The sequence below is a fragment of the Neovison vison genome, chromosome 3 (assembly GCF_020171115.1).
Source record: "Neovison vison isolate M4711 chromosome 3, ASM_NN_V1, whole genome shotgun sequence".
Lineage (NCBI taxonomy): Eukaryota > Metazoa > Chordata > Mammalia > Carnivora > Mustelidae > Neogale > Neogale vison.
In genome coordinates this window covers 138,977,510-138,997,628 of record NC_058093.1, presented here as the reverse complement: position 1 = coordinate 138,997,628, position 20,119 = coordinate 138,977,510, and the positions used below count along the sequence as shown (strand labels likewise).

Here is a 20,119-nt window from a genome sequence, read left to right as displayed (position 1 = left end):
CACGTCAGGAGAGTAGATAAAACTATACTGATTATATGTTTTAAAGTATTTTAAATAGTCTCCAGCTCTTGCTAACATAACATTAAGGAGTTTGAAATAGACTAAAGAGAAAATATTTTCACGTGTGAGGAGGATTCCCAACATGTAGACACTAAGGCACTCTTTTCAAGGTATCATTTCTGTTCCTTTTACCCTAACTACTTCAGTTCTTGCCACCACATTGTGCTCCTTTGCCTAGATCCACAAGCCCATCCTAAACAAAGGAGTGTGAGATTTTTCCTTTGAAGTTAGCCTTCCACAAACTGCAAGAAAGATCCCAGATCGATCACTGTTAGGTTATGTGACCTTGAAAATTGCTCAATATGTTGATGTATCCGTTTCCTCAGTCTGCAAATTGATACACAATAGTACCTCAGCTGTGAGTTTTCTGTGAGGCTCAAATGACGTACTAGTTGTGAAGAGGCCAGTTATAATAAACACATAATAAATATATTGTTATTTGCTTCTTGTACGAAAGTAGAGCTTCATGTCTACTTAAACAGTACCCCGTCTGCGCATGTGCGTTTGCCTGGGTCGTGCTCTCTCTGAACACACCCTTTGAGAAAAGCCTCTCTTTAACTGGGGGACGGGAAGCATACCTTTTCTCTAGTGATTACTTCTTCTTCTTTTTTTTTTTTTTTTAAGATTTTATTTATTCCTTTGACAGAGATCGCAAGTAGGCAGAGAGGCAGGCAGAGAGACAGGGGGAAGCAGGCTCCCCACCGAGCAGAGAGCCCGATGTGGGGCTCAATCCCAGGACCCTGAGATCATGACCTGAGCCAAAAGGAGAGGCTTAACCCACTGAGTCACCCAGGCACCCCTCTAGTGATTACTTCTTAACCATCCAAAGGAAATGTTTCTCCATTCTTTCAACATCTTTTACGAGAGAAGCACAAAATTAAATGAATGGATTACTTTATTCTCCACCAACTGTGACTCTCAGAGCACTTTGTTGACAGGAACCCAAACGGCTGATTCATGGGATAGTTTAGTGCAAGTGAACAAGGCCCTCAGTTCTCATTAACTTCAATACACAGTAGCAAGTAGTTTCAAAAAAGCAGCAAAACCTCAAGAACTCTGAGAAAAGTTAGAGAGAAATAGAGAAATCGTGTTACACCAATTACACAATCTGTTGTTCCAGATAAACCCAAAGAACAAGTAGATGCACTAACATCCTAGAAAAGTAGCATTTTTTATATAAAATAAACAAAATTCTCTTTAAAAGTGCATGCACTGAGTAACATACAGAATTGTCCAATCACTACATTGCACACCTGAAATGAATATAACACCGTATGTTAACTTTACTGGAATTAAAATACAAAAGTTCCTAAAATTTTAAAAAATAAAATAAATGAAGGTACCCCCCCCAAAAGTGCAGGTAGAGTAGAAATGCTAAGTTAATTGAAATAAATAGTGGTGGCTTCTTATTGAATGCATATAACCTGCATATAGATATATTATTCCTTCTTTAGGGTCTTCTGGAAGCATGCAACCAGATGCGAGCTGGCTGTCTTTTCCAGCCAGATAAACTCTACAATGTGGACTTCGACGCTGGAGATAAAACCATTCAGTGCGGCCGACATGTTGATGTCTTTAAGCTGTGGTTAATGTGGAAAGCAAAGGTAGGAATTTGTCGTCCCTTTTATTAGGTCCTCTTCATTTGGATAAAGAGGATAGACTATTCCATTATTTTTAGAGTTCTGTTTGGGCATCTTTTCCAAAGCTTTAGCCTCCTTATTTACCTAAATCTCTCAAGGAAACCTCTGTATTTCTAATTACAGATGACAAGTTGGCTTCTCAGGTCTAAATTCTAACTGAGGTGGAAAAAAAAATTGGCATGTTCCACTGTCGCTATATACTCTACCAAACTGTAGGAATAAAAATCTGTTAAGAATATAAACTTGTCTGCAACTTTAAAAAAAAATAATTTTTCCCTCCTACTCATTGGAATTGTTAATAGTCAGGTAGACTTGAAGTCAACATAGATTCTCAGACGTGAGCCCTTACTTATTACATGGGTGTGCAGTCTGCCTTGGAGTCAAGGTCAGCACATGGTCTCTCCGAAGATTATGACCATAGCAGGACATGTTCTGTACCCTTTGCCTGCCCCTTATTTGTAAGTTTTCACTGAAATAATTGGCATGCTTTGAGAAGCTCTTTCTATCACTCCATTCCCGGTCCTCCATAGAAAGATGGACACTGGGTTCTGTGCAGAAAGTTCTGAGATGAGCCAACGCCATCTATAATGTATTACCAATGCTGCTGTTTAAGTTGAAGTCTTTTTTGTAGTAGTAGTTGTTGTTGTTGTTAGAAATCTATTAGCACAAAACCAGAGGCACCTCTTTTCAGAGAAGTCGCCCAGCAGTAACCTAAAGTATAGTCTGCACTCTCATACAAGATCATTAGTTACTCGGGAAGACAATCAGGCATTAGTTCGTCTTGGAGGTTCACTGATAATTTTCAATATTTGAAGATAGGCATTCTCTAAGTTCTTTTTCTGAAGATTTTTAGATATCCACTTCAGAAATTTTGTTAGAACTTCCTTTATTCTAAGTTCAAATTTTTGAAAACATGAAGCCCAAAATTTTGTGTAGCTCTCTCAGACACTGGAAAATCCAAATACCCCTCAGTCTGACTCTGTATAGATTTTATTTATGTAAATATTCTCCTGGGCCTCCTGAATTCTATAAGACATTGCTGGTTCTGCCAAAGCTTAGCTGTTAGTCACGGCATATACCTTGACTTACCTTAAACAAGTATATACCCCTAGATACTGGCCAAAAGGTTTATCATTGAACTAGCAACTGCTCAATATGTACCAAAATGTTTAAATAGGAAATTATGTATGTAAGGGATTAGGAAAAGGATCATATAGTTCATCTATACCTTTATACAATAAAGGAGTGGCATTTAACCTTGTTAATGCAATCGATAGTAAGAAATACATTTTATGTTGTGGCCCAGTAATTGTATACACACACATAATTAAAACAGACGTTTCAAGAAAATACCTTATAATATGAAATTCTCTAATATTTTTTTATCCTACTCTTTCTCTTTGAAAGAAAAGCTGGTATGACCCACTTAACTGGTTCTATTACCTGCTAATGGCCTGTCACCTGCGGTCCAAAAGGTACAGATGAGCACGTTTGGCCTGGATTAAGCCAGACCATCAGAGAATTGTGTACTTGGGCCACCTTGTCTGGCCTTCTACAAAGCAGATATGACCAATGAATACTTAGTTTCTATATTTATGTACTTCATCATTCCTGTAAACACAGTTTTCTGAATCAGAGGAAGATCAACTATTTACTTAGAGAATATCTCAGTGTCAATTTCCCACACCCCGGTTCCCCTCAGGACAACACGGCAAGGCCGTGGCACATCTAAGTGTGCAAAGGAGATTTCTACCATAGGCAGAGACCTGCAATTAGGAAACTGGAATCTTGTACATGAGCTGGCACACCCATGCTGAGAGAGAGGGAGGGAAGGAGAGAGAGCTCATGTTAACGTCCTGAATGCTAAGGAATCTTCTTTTGGTAGATAAAAGGAAGTTTCTATCCCATTCTACCCCAGCATGAAAAGTATTTGACTCCTGGGGAGATAAAGATTTTATTACCCTTTCAGTGGGCGCAGATGATTACATAAAAACTCAGTATACACTGGAATGGAAATGCTTTTCCCATGAAAAAACCACTTCTCACTCTGGAAATCAACTTCAGGAAATATCCACGGCAGGTTGGAAAGAGAGTTGACTTGCAAGTTTGAAAAATTCTGTTTTGTCCTCCTTTGCTCTAATTATGCAATGAATTCTTCATTGATGGTAGAAAGAGGAGCCATTGTTAATGAAATTCATATTTCCTATAACATACTCAGGTTATAAAAATGAGGAGAAAATCATATAATAATATAAGATGCTACAAACATTAACTATATATGCAAAAGCAAATATAACACAAAAGCTTCCTTTTACATCAATTTCTCTACATGAGTTGGACTGGTTTTGGATTCATAAAATGAATCTGTTTTGGCCATGAGAATGCTACAGGGAGTTTAATTGTCCAAAAGCCCCATCTGTTTCTCTTAAATTCATAATTATGTTTGCCCAGGAGCTGTTTCCTGGAGTTTTCTCCCAGCCAGTGACTGAGCTTGTCAGGGATGCTAAGGCATTCCCCTTCCCGAGGGGCATAAGGCTCTGCTGATGGCTGACTTGCTGTGAGGCTTCCCCAGTGGCCTTTCTGAATTTTCCTCAGACTTCATGGTAGTCTAGCGAGCTCCCCCCACTTAGCATCCCTTTCCCCTTCACTTAGGGCCTGACTTCCGCACAGTCTAACCAGCTCCTCCTACTGTCTTCCTCTCAGGTGTTGCCACTAATAAGACCCTGGTACCTTTAATCTCGTCATGATGTCTGCTTTTTGGAGAACATGGGCTAACAGGGACCAATAAAACTTAAATTACAAGTGCCATTGCCTTTAATAGTCAGCTTTTATAGATTTTTTTCACAGAGCTTAAAGATGCATTCATAATATGGACACATACCTTGATATTTTTCAGTGGCAGCTCAGTACGCATGAATTTCCACCAAAAGCTCTCTATGCACAAGTCCTGGAGAGAAGTAAACCGTACAGTGATCACTTCGGTGATCCTTGGCCTCATTTACTCAGAATCAAAAGTGGGGGGACGCCTGGGTGGCGCAGTTGGTTGGACGACTGCCTTCGGCTCAGGGCGTGATCCTGGAGTCCCAGGATCGAGTCCCACATCAGGCTCCCAGCTCCATGGGGAGTCTGCTTCACTCTCTGACCTTCTCCTTGCTCATGCTCTTTCTCACTGTCTCTCTCTCAAATAAATAAATAAAATCTTTAAAAAAAAAAAAAAGAATCAAAAGTGGGAACATTCTTCATCAATAAATTTCTGTTAATTTTTCTCCTTCCCTTCTTAACTGTTTATAGCTTCCCCCAGAAAACCAGATTGCCCTCAAGAATTTCTGGCATATCAGATGAAATGTGGTTATCACAAGAAATGTGTCCACTGATAGTGAATCATTCCTATTCTTAAGCATTTCAGATCTAACAATGGCTTTTCCAAATGTTTCTGCAAAATTTTGAGAGTTGGTCCTAACTACATATTCATATAATTACATTTTTTACATATATTATATGTTGTATATATAAAACATACCTGTTATACATATTACACAAACTATACATGTATATTTCCTGTGGAGAAAGACACTGAAGGCATTGAAAAGGATAAGGAGTGAAGGGAACAAAGTCTATTGGAAACAAGGTCTGGTTTGAGCATGAAGTGTGCTTTCTTTCTTTCTTTCTTTCTTTCTTTTTTAGATTTTATTTATTTATTTGACAGAGAGAACACAAATAGGCAGAGAGGCAGGCAGAGGGAGAGAGAGAAACAGGCTCACCACCGAGCAGAGAGCCCGATGTGGGGCTTGATCCCAAGACCCTGGGACCATGACCCGAGACGAAGGCAGCTAGCTGCCCCACTGACTGACCACCCAGGCGCCCCTGAAGTGTGGTCTCTTAGCATCCCTGATGGCTCAGTTGTGTTCACCTGTACTTTCACTGAGAGTCACAGAGCTCCATATAGCACTGGGCTGGTAGAAGTCTCTGCTCATTGAACATGGCAAAAGCTGTGTGCGACTAGGGTGTCAGGTCACGGAAGTTGCGTGCATCTCCTCAGCTCACATGCATGTTCCATGGTCTCATTAAGGACATTTTCCTTACTCTACCTACAAACACAAGCCCAAGGCAAAATTTTAAAGAATTTCAGAACAGCAATGGCAGAGAAATAAATTAAGCACAAAACCCTTCTGAGTATAGGGCCTGTGTGACTGTGCAGGTTGTATACCCATGAAGCCAGCTCTAATTATAAAGGCTTATGTGTTCTACCATTTCATATGATTGTAAAGCCAGAATAACCATGAATGCATATCCTCAGCTTGGGCTATAGGTGTGTGGACAGACACAAAGAGATCAGTTGGGAAGCAATTTCAGTAATGGGGGAGAGACCGACTGGGCCGGCAGCAGACAGGTTAAGGTATATTAGATTCTAATTACATTTTGAAGGTAAACCTGATGAAATTTACCAAAAGTTATATGCGGACTAGGAGAAAAAGCAGATCAAGGATACAAGAGCTTTAAAGTTTTGGGCTTTAACAATTAGAGGATCAACTTAATACATTATTGACATTGGAAAGACTGTGGGAGAAACAAGTTTGTGTAGAAAGATCAGGAGTTGAGTCTTGGACATGTCATTCTGAGGTGTTTATTAGTCATTTCAGTGGAGATTTGAATAAGCAGTTGAATATTAAAGTCTGAGATTCAGAGAGAAGTTCTCAGAGGAAAACATAAGTGGGAAAGTCACCCCTTTGGTAGTGCTTAGTACCATGAGACAAGCAGAAATCACAAAAGGAAGAAGGTGGTTGGAGACACACTGGACAATTCTGTGCCTCAGTTGCTCACCTCATAGGGTTCTTCTAAGAGTAAATTTAACCAAGTGTATCAAGCGCTGAACTACATGCCTATGAAGTAGCAGAAGCTCAACAGTCATTAATTTTGAAATACATTCTGCTGGCAAGTATGCAAAGGGCTTTCTTTGTAGTATTTCCTCCACTGTTGTAACAGTATATGTAATTTTTAAAAATTTCCTCTACATACTAGACAGATGAAAATTACATGTCAAAATATTTAGCAAACATGTAGATCTAGACACTGGGGCATGGAGGGCTAGGTAACTGGCCTGAAGTTCCCAGACAGTAGGGATCAAAGTGGGATGAGGAGCTGGCAATAAAAATGAAGTGATAATGGAGAACACCTACCAGGAGTAGGATAATAATCACATTATGAATCAAGAACATTTATTTATTTATTTATTGAAATGTACATTTAAATAACTGTAATCAATTTCAGGAACTTTTTCAATGTAACTTAAAGGGACATACTTTTGAATGGAAACTTTGATTTTGTTTTTCTTATAGGGAACCCGTGGCTTCGAGGCACAGATCAACAGATACATGGAACTTGCAAAATACTTCTATAAGGTTTTGAAGAAAAAAGATAACTTTAAGCTTGTGTTTGATGCAGAGGTAAGGATGTCTTTTTTTAAAATAATTTACTGGATTTATATTTTGTTCTCTAAGTATTCTTATCTGATTCTTACATGAGATAATTTTAAAAGTATACTTAGCAATTATCATAAATATTTTATCTTATCTAAATGCATACCATTTAGGTTTTAAAACCTGTTTCATTTAAGTTTTATGCCTTATAAGTCAAGGGTCCAAAAGACTTTTATTTGATAATTATACTCAATATTTTCATTTTTAAGACAATTTAAACTGTTTGGTTATAATTGCTTTTCTGATTTCTCTGGCACAGAATAAGAGTAATTTAATTGTTTCTGGCTTTTTTCTCATATGTTATAATATGCAGCTGGGTTTCTGGACAGTAGGTCATAGGAGAAGGTGGACTTCGAATTATGATAATCTTTGGTAGATCATTATTAAGCCATTAAGTAGATATTAAGGAAAAAATTGAGATTTTTTGCTAGAATTATGTCCATTTTCCTCTCCAAGGCCCACTCAACCATCCAATGGCATGAAACCATTTTAATAAGAACTGTTAGGAAAAAAAAAGTACATTGTCTTTGAAATTGTCTTCCTCTGACTATATTATTATCTTAATTTTTGTGACTCTCTTGCAGTCTTAAGTGGAAACTAGAAGTAAAGGAGACTGGGTTTTTTTTTTAATTTAATTTAATTTTTAAATTTTTCTAGAGAGAGAGAGCGGAGGGAGAAAAGAGAGAGAAATAATCTTTTTTTTTTCCAATTTATTTATTTTCAGAAAAACAGTATTCATTATTTTTTCACCACACCCAGTGCTCCATGCAAGCTGTGCCCTCTATAATACCCACCACCTGGTACCCCAACCTCCCACCCCCCCGCCACTTCAAACCCCTCAGACTGTTTTTCAGAGTCCATAGTCTCTCATGGTTCATCTCCCCTTCCAATTTACCCAAAAGCACATACCCTCCCCAATGTCCATAACCCTACCCCGAGAGAAAGAATCTTAAGCAGGCTCCAGTGGGACCCCACATGGGGCTGGATCTCACAACCCTAGATCAAGACCTGAGTTGAAGTCAAGGATCAGATGCTTAACCATTTGAGCCACTCAGGTGCCCAAAACGCTGTTGTTTTTTTGTTTTGCTTTGTTTTGTTTTTGTTTTTTTAATACTATACATCCTCTACTAGTTTGTTTTCCTCTCTGGAATGAGCTTAAATTTAAGTAAAGTTCTCTTACATTTTTTATCTATGTGAAAGACACCCAGTCACTGAAACCAGAAAATTTGAGTTCATCTTGAAAAGCTAACAGAGAGAGCTTAATTATTTCTGTCGAAGATTTTGAAAATGTAAACCCTCCTATCTGTACCCACAGCCACTGCTTTAGTGAAGTCTTCTCCATTCCTTCCTGACTTACAATCAGAGCCTAATATTCTAATATCTAATATTCTTCCCTCTTTGCTTGTTCTCTTCTCTAATCCATTATCCATACTTCAATCCAAAGAACCTTTCTCAAATGTGAAACTGGAACTAGCATTATTGTGTAAAATATTTTGAGGAACGGTCATGGAGTGGGTGGTTGATGATCTCGGAGGGAACTGACAGACCAGAGCACACCAAGGACGACCTGGCTAGAGAGGAAAATCATCAAGAATTGTGGTAGGAGAGATTTTTGAGAAAGACAGCAAGAGCCTGTGACAGACTGAGCACTCTATGAGGACAGTGACCATTTTTGTTGTCTCTGTGTCTAGAGTCCGACATATATTAGGTCCTTAAAAACTATTTTTAAATATATTAATAATGAAATTCATTAAAATACCTCTGAAATACTTAAGGAATTAGGTATGGCTTTAAGGATATTTATATAATTTTTATGTTTGATTTAGCCTGAGCTCACCAATGTCTGCTTTTGGTATTTTCCACCAAGACTTAAACATATCCCAAAAGATTTTGAAAGAGATCAAGAACTCCAAAAGGTAAATGTATGTGTGTGTGTGTGTGTGTTGTTTTTAATTTTAATATTGCCTTTTAAATAATGTGTCTATATGTTAGTTTGATTGGCTAGTACGGGTATTCATGTGGTCCCAAGCCATTAATTTAATACTTGTATAGAGATGTGCTCGATCTCAACATGTCAGTAATTTTGCAAATTAATCCAGTCATAACTTCTATAATTGAAAAATATTTACTGAGTGCTTGATATGCAATATGCTGTGTTTCCTACTCTTTGCTTAATCTATTCATCAATTAATATATATCAGATGTTCCAGTAGGAGTTAGAGGTATGAAATGAATTAGATAGAATCCCAGTTGGCCAGAACAACCCAGAATCCTCGGTTGGCAAGAAAGCTTAGTAGGAGAGAAGACAAGAATATAAATAATCATAATACTGAACAGCAATAGAAGAGGTAGTTGGAGAAGTGTTACAAAATTTGAAATACTCATCAAAAGACCATCTGAGCAAGAATGTGAGATTTTATTAGAGAATAATGAACAACAATGGGGGATATTTCATTTTTACCTTAATTAAATACGTAAAATAAAGAGGATCACTACCAGTGTATGTAATTATCGCATATATTTATTGTAAGTTCTTAACCAACCTTAAGCATGCACCATGGATAGACATTTTACTTTGAGTTATGCCAATGTCATGACCACTTATGTTCGGTCATATGTTGGCCCCCATACACCAAACACAAACTATCTGATTTGGGTGTTTAAGACCTTCTGCTTTTTCTGTCATCAAAATTGCACTGGGCTTGGAAGTTCTAAGTGAAAATAAAGATTGTTTTTTTGGCTGTCTGCTTCTCCTGAGACCACTTGTTTAATTATTTTATGGTTTGAGGAAAGTTTTAAGTGAAACCCTTCACAGTTTTCTAAATCTGTACGCGTGATCTTCCGTGAGGGCAGTGGCCACTGGCTGAGAGCCCGTGTATGCAGACTGGCAAACTGGCCCCCGAGGTGCGCACCGCTCACTTGCCAGAGAGCTATCTCTCTTCGGGGCATGTTCCTGGATGGAAGGCAAAGGGAAGACCGTGACACAATTCCATACAATGTTGCAAGCAATAATAATATCTGTTATTTTATGATCATCTTGGTTAACTATAATATTCTGTAGGGAAGGACACTACATTTGTCTTGACTACATTATTTGGTCCTGACTACATAAATGTCCAACTATAACGGTGATAAGTATATATATTTGCTTCTGCGCAGCCATTACGTCACACTTATGGGAAGTTAAGTCATGAATAGCATCTGCGGCATTTTAAAAGTGAACTGTGTGCAGAAGCTGAAGTTTTGAGAAGAGGAGCAAGTTGGAGAGTTCTAGAATGCCCTCCTCTGGCTTTCCCAAGCACTAGTGCCACTTTGCCCTCTAATAATAACCCAAGATCACTAATGCGATTGGGTCTCACGCATGTGCTGTCATTGGAAGAGCCGTGCAGGACAGTTACGCAGACGGAATTTGTTCCTGTGAAATTTACAAAGTAATTGTGTTTTTGCTGCAAAATAGTGACCTTGTAGAAAAATTCAACATGTAATACAATAACTCAAATAATGAAACTGACAATACCAAAATACACTATTTTTTCCCATTTCCTGTTTCTTCTCACATCTTTCTCAGATCCTTCTATTTGAATTGCCATATAAATGCAAGCAAAATGTCATAAAACCTTCTTTAATGCATTCTAGCACATTTATATTATTTTAAGTGTTTGGTCATTGTGAGTCATGAAGTAATGAGAGCAGCAGTATGAATATAGAACAGGCTGGGTGTATTTTTTTTCCCTATACTAAGCCTCTTCTTAAAAATTATCCCTGATTGGGGCACCTGGGTGGCTCAGTGGGTTAAAGCCTCTGCCTTCGGCTCAGGTCATGATCCCAGGGTCCTGGGATCAAGCCCCATATCGGGCTCTCTGCTCAGCAGAGAGCTTCCCTTCCTCTTTCTCTGCCTGCCTCTCTGCCTACTTGATCTCTGTCTGTCAAATAAATAAATAAAATCTTTTTAAAAAATTATCCCTGATAGTTTTAAATTGCCTGCTATTTACTCTGAACTAATTATAGTTATGTAAGCCATCTAGAATGTGGGAGACCATGTACTTGTAAAATTACCTTCTAATAATATTTACATTTACACACAGATTGCTCCAAAGATTAAAGCACAGATGGTAGAGGCCGGCACAGCTATGATAAACTACCAGCCATGTGGGGACAAAGTAAATTTTTTTCGAATGGTTTTTTCTAACCCTGCCACGAGACGAGCAGATGTTGACTATCTTATTGATGAAATTGAAAGACTTGGAAAGGATTTATGAGACTTCAATATGAGCTTGGATACAAGTGTGAACAGCAACTTTAAAAAAATCTGCTGCTAAAGATAACAAGAGAGGAATCCTGTAAGTGGTATATCCTCTTTTAGAATTCAAGATTCCCTTTTATCCTTTGCTATCTAAGATGATGAAAGGGAAGCCGGTTCACTGAAGATAAATAAGCTCAAGTTCATTCATGTATTTGTTATTTTCATTAATGTGATCGGAAGTATTGAAAATCTGTTCAATGTCAGTTACTTTTCTTGGTGTGTTCAGAGTACACCAGTGGGTGAGAAAGACAAAAATCCCTCCATTAGAGGATTTTTGTAAAGGAAGTTCCATCGTGGGCATTCAGTAACTTGGCATGTATTTATTTACATGTTGGAATTAACTGAATAAAGACTTCTTGAATTGAAATCATTTTCAATATCACTTGGTAGTATTCTGTCTCCGTAAAAAAATAAAACCATACACAGCACGTTTCTCCTTTTCAAACAGATCAGATGAATAAGGTATTCTGTATTTGGAGTCGAGAGTCAGGAATGACAGCAGCTGACATCTCTCTCTTTCGATTCTTGCCTTTGTATTTAGAAGAGACTGTGTCCCCCATCCAAGTACTAACCAGACCCGACCCTGCTTAGCTTCCAAGATCAGATGAGATCGGGCACGTTCAGGGTGGTATGGCCGTAGAAGGGACTGTGATTCTACCATGTTTCTATGCAATAATTTTAATTCATTTTCTGTCTGCAACACCATTTTTAATGTCTCTAATGATCAATGGCAGTAACATCTTTTACAGTTCTCCAAATCATATCAGCCATGTTTTCTACAATGAAATCAGGCAGCTCCATATTGATGATATCATTAGCGTTTTCCAACTCCACTTTGGAGATAATAATAGCTAACATTAATTGAGCGCTTACTGTATATCGGATGGTATGCTAAGCATTTCAGCTTGCACAGTCTCATTCAGTTCTCTTTAATGCTGTGATTTAAGTGATTTATTATCTCCATTTCACGAATGAGAAGATGAAGATTTAAAGAGTTTAAATAATGTGTTTAACACCATGCTGCTGGTAAGTAATGAAACCAAAATTTGAAGCGAGGTAGGTTTCTTCTCAAGTGTGCATGACGAAGAATCTGTCAAGTACCTTGCGGCAATTAACATTCATTACCCAGCAGTTGAGCGGTTTGTCAAATCACCTGACTCAAGCAGATCTCTGCTCATCTCTGAGATAGGAATAATAATGATGCCCAAGCTACAGGTTTTTGTTAGAATAAAGTAGTTATGTTAAATATTTTTTTAAATTGTGTCAGTTTTTTTCTTTTACAATTCATACATATATCAAGACATCATAATGTACACTTTAAATATCTTACAGTTTTGTCAATTATATCACAATCGAGCTGGAAAAATAAAAAAGATATTTTCTGGATATAGAAAAAAATCAAATGATTTTTTCAAACTTCAAAGGAAGCTGAAAGCTTAAAACTTAATATCATGTACTGGGAAAAGTGGACGGAAATATAGGGTTAAATCTAGAGAAAATATAAAGAAGGAAAAAATTTAACATAGCGTATATGTAACTTCTTCTTTCTTGCTTGTTGACAATTTCCTTTCCCCCAATAGACAAAGGAGCTGGAAGAGACCTACAGTGTTGGCTGTGTATAGGCTCGGCACATAATTAATGTTAGTATTGCAGATTTCATTTCTTAGTATGTCAAATAGAACCAGAGACTTAAAAATATATACTAAGTAAAAAAAATTACCATAAAAATAAAGTTCCACAACATTAATTGTATCTTTATTAATCATTCAGGTTTATAATCAAATACTGTCATGTTTCTTTACTACAGAGGACGTTGTACCCTTCTGTTTTCCAAGCTGTGTTGCAGTCATTCAAGTTAAATGTGTAAGAACTTCTATATTTTAGAAAGAAAAATACATGAATTGGGATAGAGATTTTTTTTTCCAATTGTTTTTCTACCAAATAAATAAGACATTTCAGATCCAAAGTTTTCCTCAGAGGAAACATAAAATTGATTATGCTACAGACTTTGATAGGCGGTGTCTTTGTGAGATATAGGGAATGGCAGTTTAATTATCTAAGTGCAATGTATCCCTTGATAAGAATTACTGCTCTAGACAGGAGGGTTTGTTCCAAATGCGATCGGGTTTGTCAGGCTTAGAAACATAAATCTGTTTCTTCCCTATGCATTATGCATGATTGCCTATCATTACATAAAGGTTATCAAAGAGAGATTAAACATTTCCTCTTCAAAAGTGTACCTCAAGTTTCTTTGTCCCTATATTCACAATTGTAGATACTGGTATTATTTCTTAATAAACATTTGGAAATAAGAACATAGTAAATAATAATATTACTTCAATGGAATGTGCATATCGTGTGGGTTATATAAACAACTTGAATTAAGTAAATATTTTTGTAGCATTTCTAAAAATCTACAATCTGAGTTTTTCAGTAGTTCCCTACTGAACTACTAGTAGTTAATAACAACGAACCTAATAAGAATTGTTCTGTTATTTTGAGGTACGCAACATTTTCAATTATCTGAATACCTTTTTTATACAGTGTTGAAAATTTGTAACATTTAAATTAAAGAATAATATTAATTAACATGTGTCACCCCTTACCTTGACCTTGGATTATTGTTTATTTACAGGTCAATCAAAATTATCTTAGCCAGAGAACACTTAACCACTTTTCCCATGGCAATGTTCTCTCAAACAAGTATCTGGCATTAGCCTTGGATTACATGAAATTACCTTCCATAACTTACAGGAATGCTATAGAATGCTACAGAAATGCTGCTAAGAGATTTAGTTTAACATGAAATTCTTAGAAGAGTATTACCAAGTTTATTTTTTTGAGCTTTTACTAAACATGATATAATATGTTTTTAAACAATGAATGTCATTCATTTAATCAACAGAAATGACTACCAGAGGGACTGTATCTTTGGAATTTAGGGTACAGTATTGTAGACTGAATAAAGTAGTTAATGTATTTCTTAAAATTACATTCGATTCAAAGTGCTGCTATAGGATCATGTACAACATATAGGCATTTATTCTGAAGGCAGTTTCAAGGATGCATTAGAGGAGGTACAAGCCTTGAGCTCAGTACCCTAGTTTTAGAGGCTATTGCAATAAGCCAAGGAAGGATAAGAGTCTAGCAGTGCCAACCGATAGGGAATTGAGAGCCATTTAGGAAGTAAAATTACCAAAATGCGTCGGGAAGAGAAAAATTCAAAGAGCCTGCAGTTTAGTTTCCAGGTTGAAAGCTTAGATCTTAGCAGCACAGAAATCCAAAAAGGAGAGCCTTATCAGCACAACATCATCGGTCTGTTTGGTTTGCATACAGAAAATAAACTGGAATTTATGAATTTAGAGGGTTTAGCTCTCTAGAAAATATCACATAAACTTTGTAACTCTAAGTATAAAATGAATATGTTTCACGATTGAGTAAGCTCCCTTCTGTGTAATTAATGTAGAATCATACATTACTTCAAGTCTTTATATGTTAATGCAGGTCACAGAGCATCCTGAACCAGCACGAAAGAATCTGGGAAACCACTGGATAATTCCGTACCTCTTCCTACTTTGTGCTTCATAATTACCTCTGTCCTAGAGCGTCTTAGTAAGGTTTCATATGGACAAGATCTCTGGTTCGTTGGAGTCTGATTTGACAGTTGGATCCCTTGTATTATCTGAGTGATTATCTGACCCAGGAGAATGAGGAGGAATATTTGAAAATCTTGGTCTAGTTAACTCTTAAGCATTTCCAGTGTAGCCATGAAGGGTTGGGCCTGGACGGGGAAAAGCCACTGAGGTCCTAGAATCTCTCTCTCACTGAATCATGTTACTCTATATCTTTGCATTCTTCAGTTTTCTGTCTGGCTTTTGTTTCAGCTCAGTCAGTCTTTTAACTCTCTTGGACTGAAGGGTCAGGTTTGGGGTTCTTTCCCCCTCCCCCTTCAAATGTCTGACTTTGACATTGATCCTTTGTCTAGGTCAACCACTCAGAATGGGCTGTTTCTCTTCATGAGCTGTTTATCAGACCCTTAACTCCCACCCACACAAAGGCTCAGGAGTACCAACCCCGACCAGTGTCTGCGCCTCACTTGGCACCGTCCTCGTTCACTTTCACTGTAAAGGGACCTAGTTCTTTCCATCAAAATTGTACCTCTCCTGCAAGGTTCGGCCGAAGGTATCTCCTCCTGAGTCTTTTTCCTGGTCCAGACCCTCCATACTGGAACATGGATTCCACATACTGGAATGTGAGTAGAAATCCAGTATTTTACAAGAATATTGGAATCTATTCCTCCAGGCTCGCGTGAGATGTGTTAGCTCTAGGTCACCATTATGGTTTTCCTTTTTCACAATTACATTAGTTGGTGGACATTAAATCTTTCTGTCCTTCACTCCCACATGGAATGTCCTCTTACCTAGGAAAAAATTTTGCAAAAAGCTTTCTTGATACAGCAATGATAGCAGGTGTGCCAATGTTATTCAAACTCTATATAGAAATAATAGATACCCCATTAAGCCATATCTATATACTCTCAAATTAATGAGCCATTTATAAGGAACATGGTGGTGCCTTCAGTTCCACACTGCACTGTATATCTCAGTCTTACCATCTCCCAACTTCCACCCAGCATTCTGAAATTTCCTGTTAATAACTTTTAATTTCCTTGAAAAAGTAATTTTGGTACATCTAGTTGCAAATCTTACCACGTTTTTAATTATAAAATAATTAAATTAGCTTTTGTCAATATATTCTAACAGAACTGTAGGCTATGGTTCTTTGGAAGGCATGATTATTTTGCTATTTTGACTTCAGTAAAAACAAATAATCTAACCAGGTTCTGTAACTGCCTAAATTCAAATCACTTGTAAATTGTGTTATGAAAGTCCAATAGGACTACATCAAAATAAATAAGCTTTTGTACAACAAAGAGAACCATCAGTGAAACAAAAAGACAACCTACTAAATGGGAGAATATGTCTGCAAATGATATATCTGATAAGGAGGTACTATTCATAACATACTAAGAACTTACACAACTCAACACCAAAAAACCAAACAGTCCAATGAATAAAATGGACAGAGGACGTGAATGGACATTTTCCCAAAGAAGACGTACAGATGGCCAGCAAATAAAAAAGATGCTCAACATCATGCATTGTCAGAGAAATGCACATCAAAACCATAATGATATATCACCTTCATAGCTTAAATACAAAAAATAAGCAACAAGTGTTGGCAAGGATGTGGAAGAAAAGGACCCTTGTTCACTGTGGGTGGGGATGTAAATTGGTACAGCCATTATGGAAAGCAGCATGGAGGTTACCTTAAAAAGGTAAAAATAGAAATATCATATGATCTAGTAATTCTATTATTGGGTATTTACTCAAAGAAACTCAAAGAAAACATGAATTTTGAAAAGATATATGCACCCCTATATTTACTGCAGCATATTTACAACAGCCAAGATATGGAAGCAATGTTAAGGGTCCACCAGTGGGTGAATGGATAAGGAAGAGGTGGTCTGTAATCTCAGTGGAATAGTATGTAGCCATAAAAAAGATGAAATTGTGCCATTTGAGACAACATGGATGGACCCAGAGGGTACTATGCTAAGTGAAATAAGTCAAATTCAGAAAGGCAAATACCACGTGATTTCATTAATATGTGGAATCTAAACAGAACAAAACACTAAATAGATAAAACAAAAAGCAGAATCAGACGTGTTAATATAGAGGATAAACTGGTAGTTGTCAGAGAGAATGGGGCTAAGGGTTGGGCAAAATTCATGAAGGGGAGTCAGAGATACAGGCTTCCAGTTAGGGAATGAGTAAGTCATGGGAATAAAAAGCACAGCATAAGGAATACAGTCAGTGATATTTTAATAGCAAGATAGGACATATGGGGACAGATGGTAGCTACACTTGTGAACAGAGCATAACATGATCGTACGGAATCACTAAGCTGTACATCTGACACTAATGTAATATTGTGATTCAACTCTTACAAATAAAAAGCAAGAAATGTGAACATTTGTTGAAAATGTGATAATAGGTGATAAAATAATACCTAATCTTTGATAGCTATTTTCCAGTTTAAAATCACATTGGCATTACATATTTTATTTTAGCTGAGTGTGTTTTCTGAGGAAGGCATGGTCACAAACTCTGTGAAAATAAAGAGTATAACAAAGAGGTTAAGAGCATGGATGCTGGAACCAGGCTTCCAGGGATCAAATCCTAGCTCCGTCCCTTAGGAGCAAGGCAAATCGGGCTAGTTCCCTGCTCTGTCTGTATTCGCTTTCCCCATCTCTCTGCTAAGTATAGTAGTACTTCCTCACAGGTTGTATAAAAATTACATGAGTTACTTTCCATATGTTATATACTTTAAACAGCCTGATATGTAATTAGCCTTTAATACATGTTAATATTAATAGAAGAAACACAAGCTTTATGAGTGTTCTTGGTTTTTTTTTGTTTGTTTATTTGTTTTTTCTTTCAGGTAGGTTTCAAACTCACTATTCTCTTTCAAAACTCAAATTCTTTCTAGTTTGCTGTGCTGCCATTCCATGTGCAAAAACCTGTGTGAAAGGCATGATATAGAACAGTCTGTACTTGGGCCTGGAAGCCTCAGTAGGAATTTGGCAAATCGCAGTGTCAAGAAAGGTATGATCTGAAAGAAGGAAGATGGAAAGACATAAAGATTAAGAATCTGTTAGTTAAGTGAGAGGTATCTCAAATAATTCAACAACATCCCCAAAACAGAAACACTTTTTTTTTTTAAGATTTTATTTATTTATTTGACAGATAGATCACAAGTAGGCAGAGAGGCAGGCAGAGAGAGGAAGGGAAGCAGGCTCCCTGCTGAGCAGAGAGCCCGATGCGGGGCTCGATCCCAGAACCCTGGGACCATGACCTGAGCCGAAAGCAGAGGCTTTAACCAACTGAGCCACCCAGGCGCCCCCCAAAACAGAAACACTTTTCAACTGTACTCTGATTCTACGATTTTATTTCCGAGGTGCCAAGAATACCACCTTTCTGATAAAATGACCAGGCTTTATCAGAAAATGTTAACTTCCTCCAGAAGGAATAAGTATGAGGGCTAAAATTCTGGTAAAATTTCTTTCCCCGAGATATTCTTGATCCATGGTGAGTTTGCCGATTACTTTCGGTTGCTCTGTGAGCTTAGTGTCCACCTGTCTGAGACAAAAGCAAAAATAAAGGCTATTTTTGAGACTCCTACTCCCAATGTTACCAATATAAAGAGATATATGAGATATTTATGAGAGACTCAGGGATTTTTTTCTTACTTACCAATTTAAGATATTTTATTTCTTTTTAAAAACTTCTATTTAAATTCTAGTTAGTTAACATACAGTGCAATATTGCTTTCAGGAGTAGAACTCAGGGGTTCATCACTTACATACACCACCCAATGCTCATCACAGCAAATGCCCTCCTTAATCCCAATCACCTTAATCCCAATCACCCATCTAGCCCAGCCCCCATTTATCCCCCTCCATTAACCCTCAGCTGTTCTCTATCATTGAGAGTCCCTTATGGTTTGCTTCCCTTTCCCTCTTTTCTTTTTCCCCTTCCCATATGTTCATCTGTTTTGTTTCTTAAATATAACTCATCTTCTTTATCCATTTATCAGTCAAATGATATTTGGGTTCTTTCCATAGTTTGGCTATTGTGGACATTGCTGCTATAAACATCGGCATGCACATACACTTTCAAATATGAATTTTTGTATTCTTTGGGTAAATATCTAGGGTGTAATTGCTGGATCATAAGGTAGTTTTATTTTTAACTCTCTGAGAAAATGCCATACTGTTTTCCAGAGTGGCTGCACCAGTTTGCATTCCCACCAACCGTGTGCAAGTGTTCCCCTTTCTCTGAATCCTCGCCAACACCTGTTGTTTGTTGTGTTGTTAATTTTAGCCATTCTGACAGGTGTGAGGTGGTATCTCATCATAGTTTTGATTTGTATTTCCCTAATGATGAGTGATGTTGAGCATCTTTTCATGTGAGCCCCAGGGATTTTTGAGACAGCAAGAAACACACTAGGCTCGGAACAATCAATGTTACATTTGTGGAGGTTGGTCTTGTATTCCCAGGCAGACCATATAATCTTGGTTACAGAGACCTCCAAGGTATTTGGAGCTTGTCCTTGGAACTGACCCATGATTTCAGATTTTCTCTTGGCAACCCTGCCGTCCGGTCTGGGAGCATTTTACCTCTGCAGTCCCTTGGGAATATTTCATGCCACGGCTAATTTTTCACAGATAGTAAACACAGTATTTTCAAGTCTCAGCACCCTTATTCCCATTCGTCAAATCATTTAAAAGTAAATAGAAATAGGAATGAAGCCATACCCAAATTATCCTTGGCTTAGTCAAGAGCTAGAGGTATGACACAATTCATAGTTTATGTTAATTCCCTTTTCCCAGACCACATATCTCAGGAAATAATTGGCATAATTAAAAGTGCAACAACCACATTCACCACGTTAACTTTAGAATGTGCACTCTATTTCAGTGATTTATGGTTAATTTTGAAAATCAACATTACTCAGCCCTCTCAAATCCTATGGATTGATTTTTGTATAATTATAGCAAAAGCATTCAGTAGCTG

General features: G+C 37.4%; 1 protein-coding gene across 1 annotated transcript in view; it reads left to right on the top strand.

The window, feature by feature from the left end:
* The window catches only part of LOC122903565 (glutamate decarboxylase 1-like), a 35,634-nt gene extending 24,198 nt beyond the window's left edge, over window positions 1-11,436 (top strand). Inside the window, exons 12-15 of the mRNA XM_044244387.1 lie at window positions 1,515-1,664; window positions 7,037-7,144; window positions 9,004-9,093; window positions 11,263-11,436. Of these exons, the coding sequence (XP_044100322.1) occupies window positions 1,515-1,664; window positions 7,037-7,144; window positions 9,004-9,093; window positions 11,263-11,436 (522 nt within the window). The remainder of the gene's footprint in view (window positions 1-1,514; window positions 1,665-7,036; window positions 7,145-9,003; window positions 9,094-11,262) is intronic.
* Window positions 11,437-20,119: the final 8,683 nt, after the last annotated feature.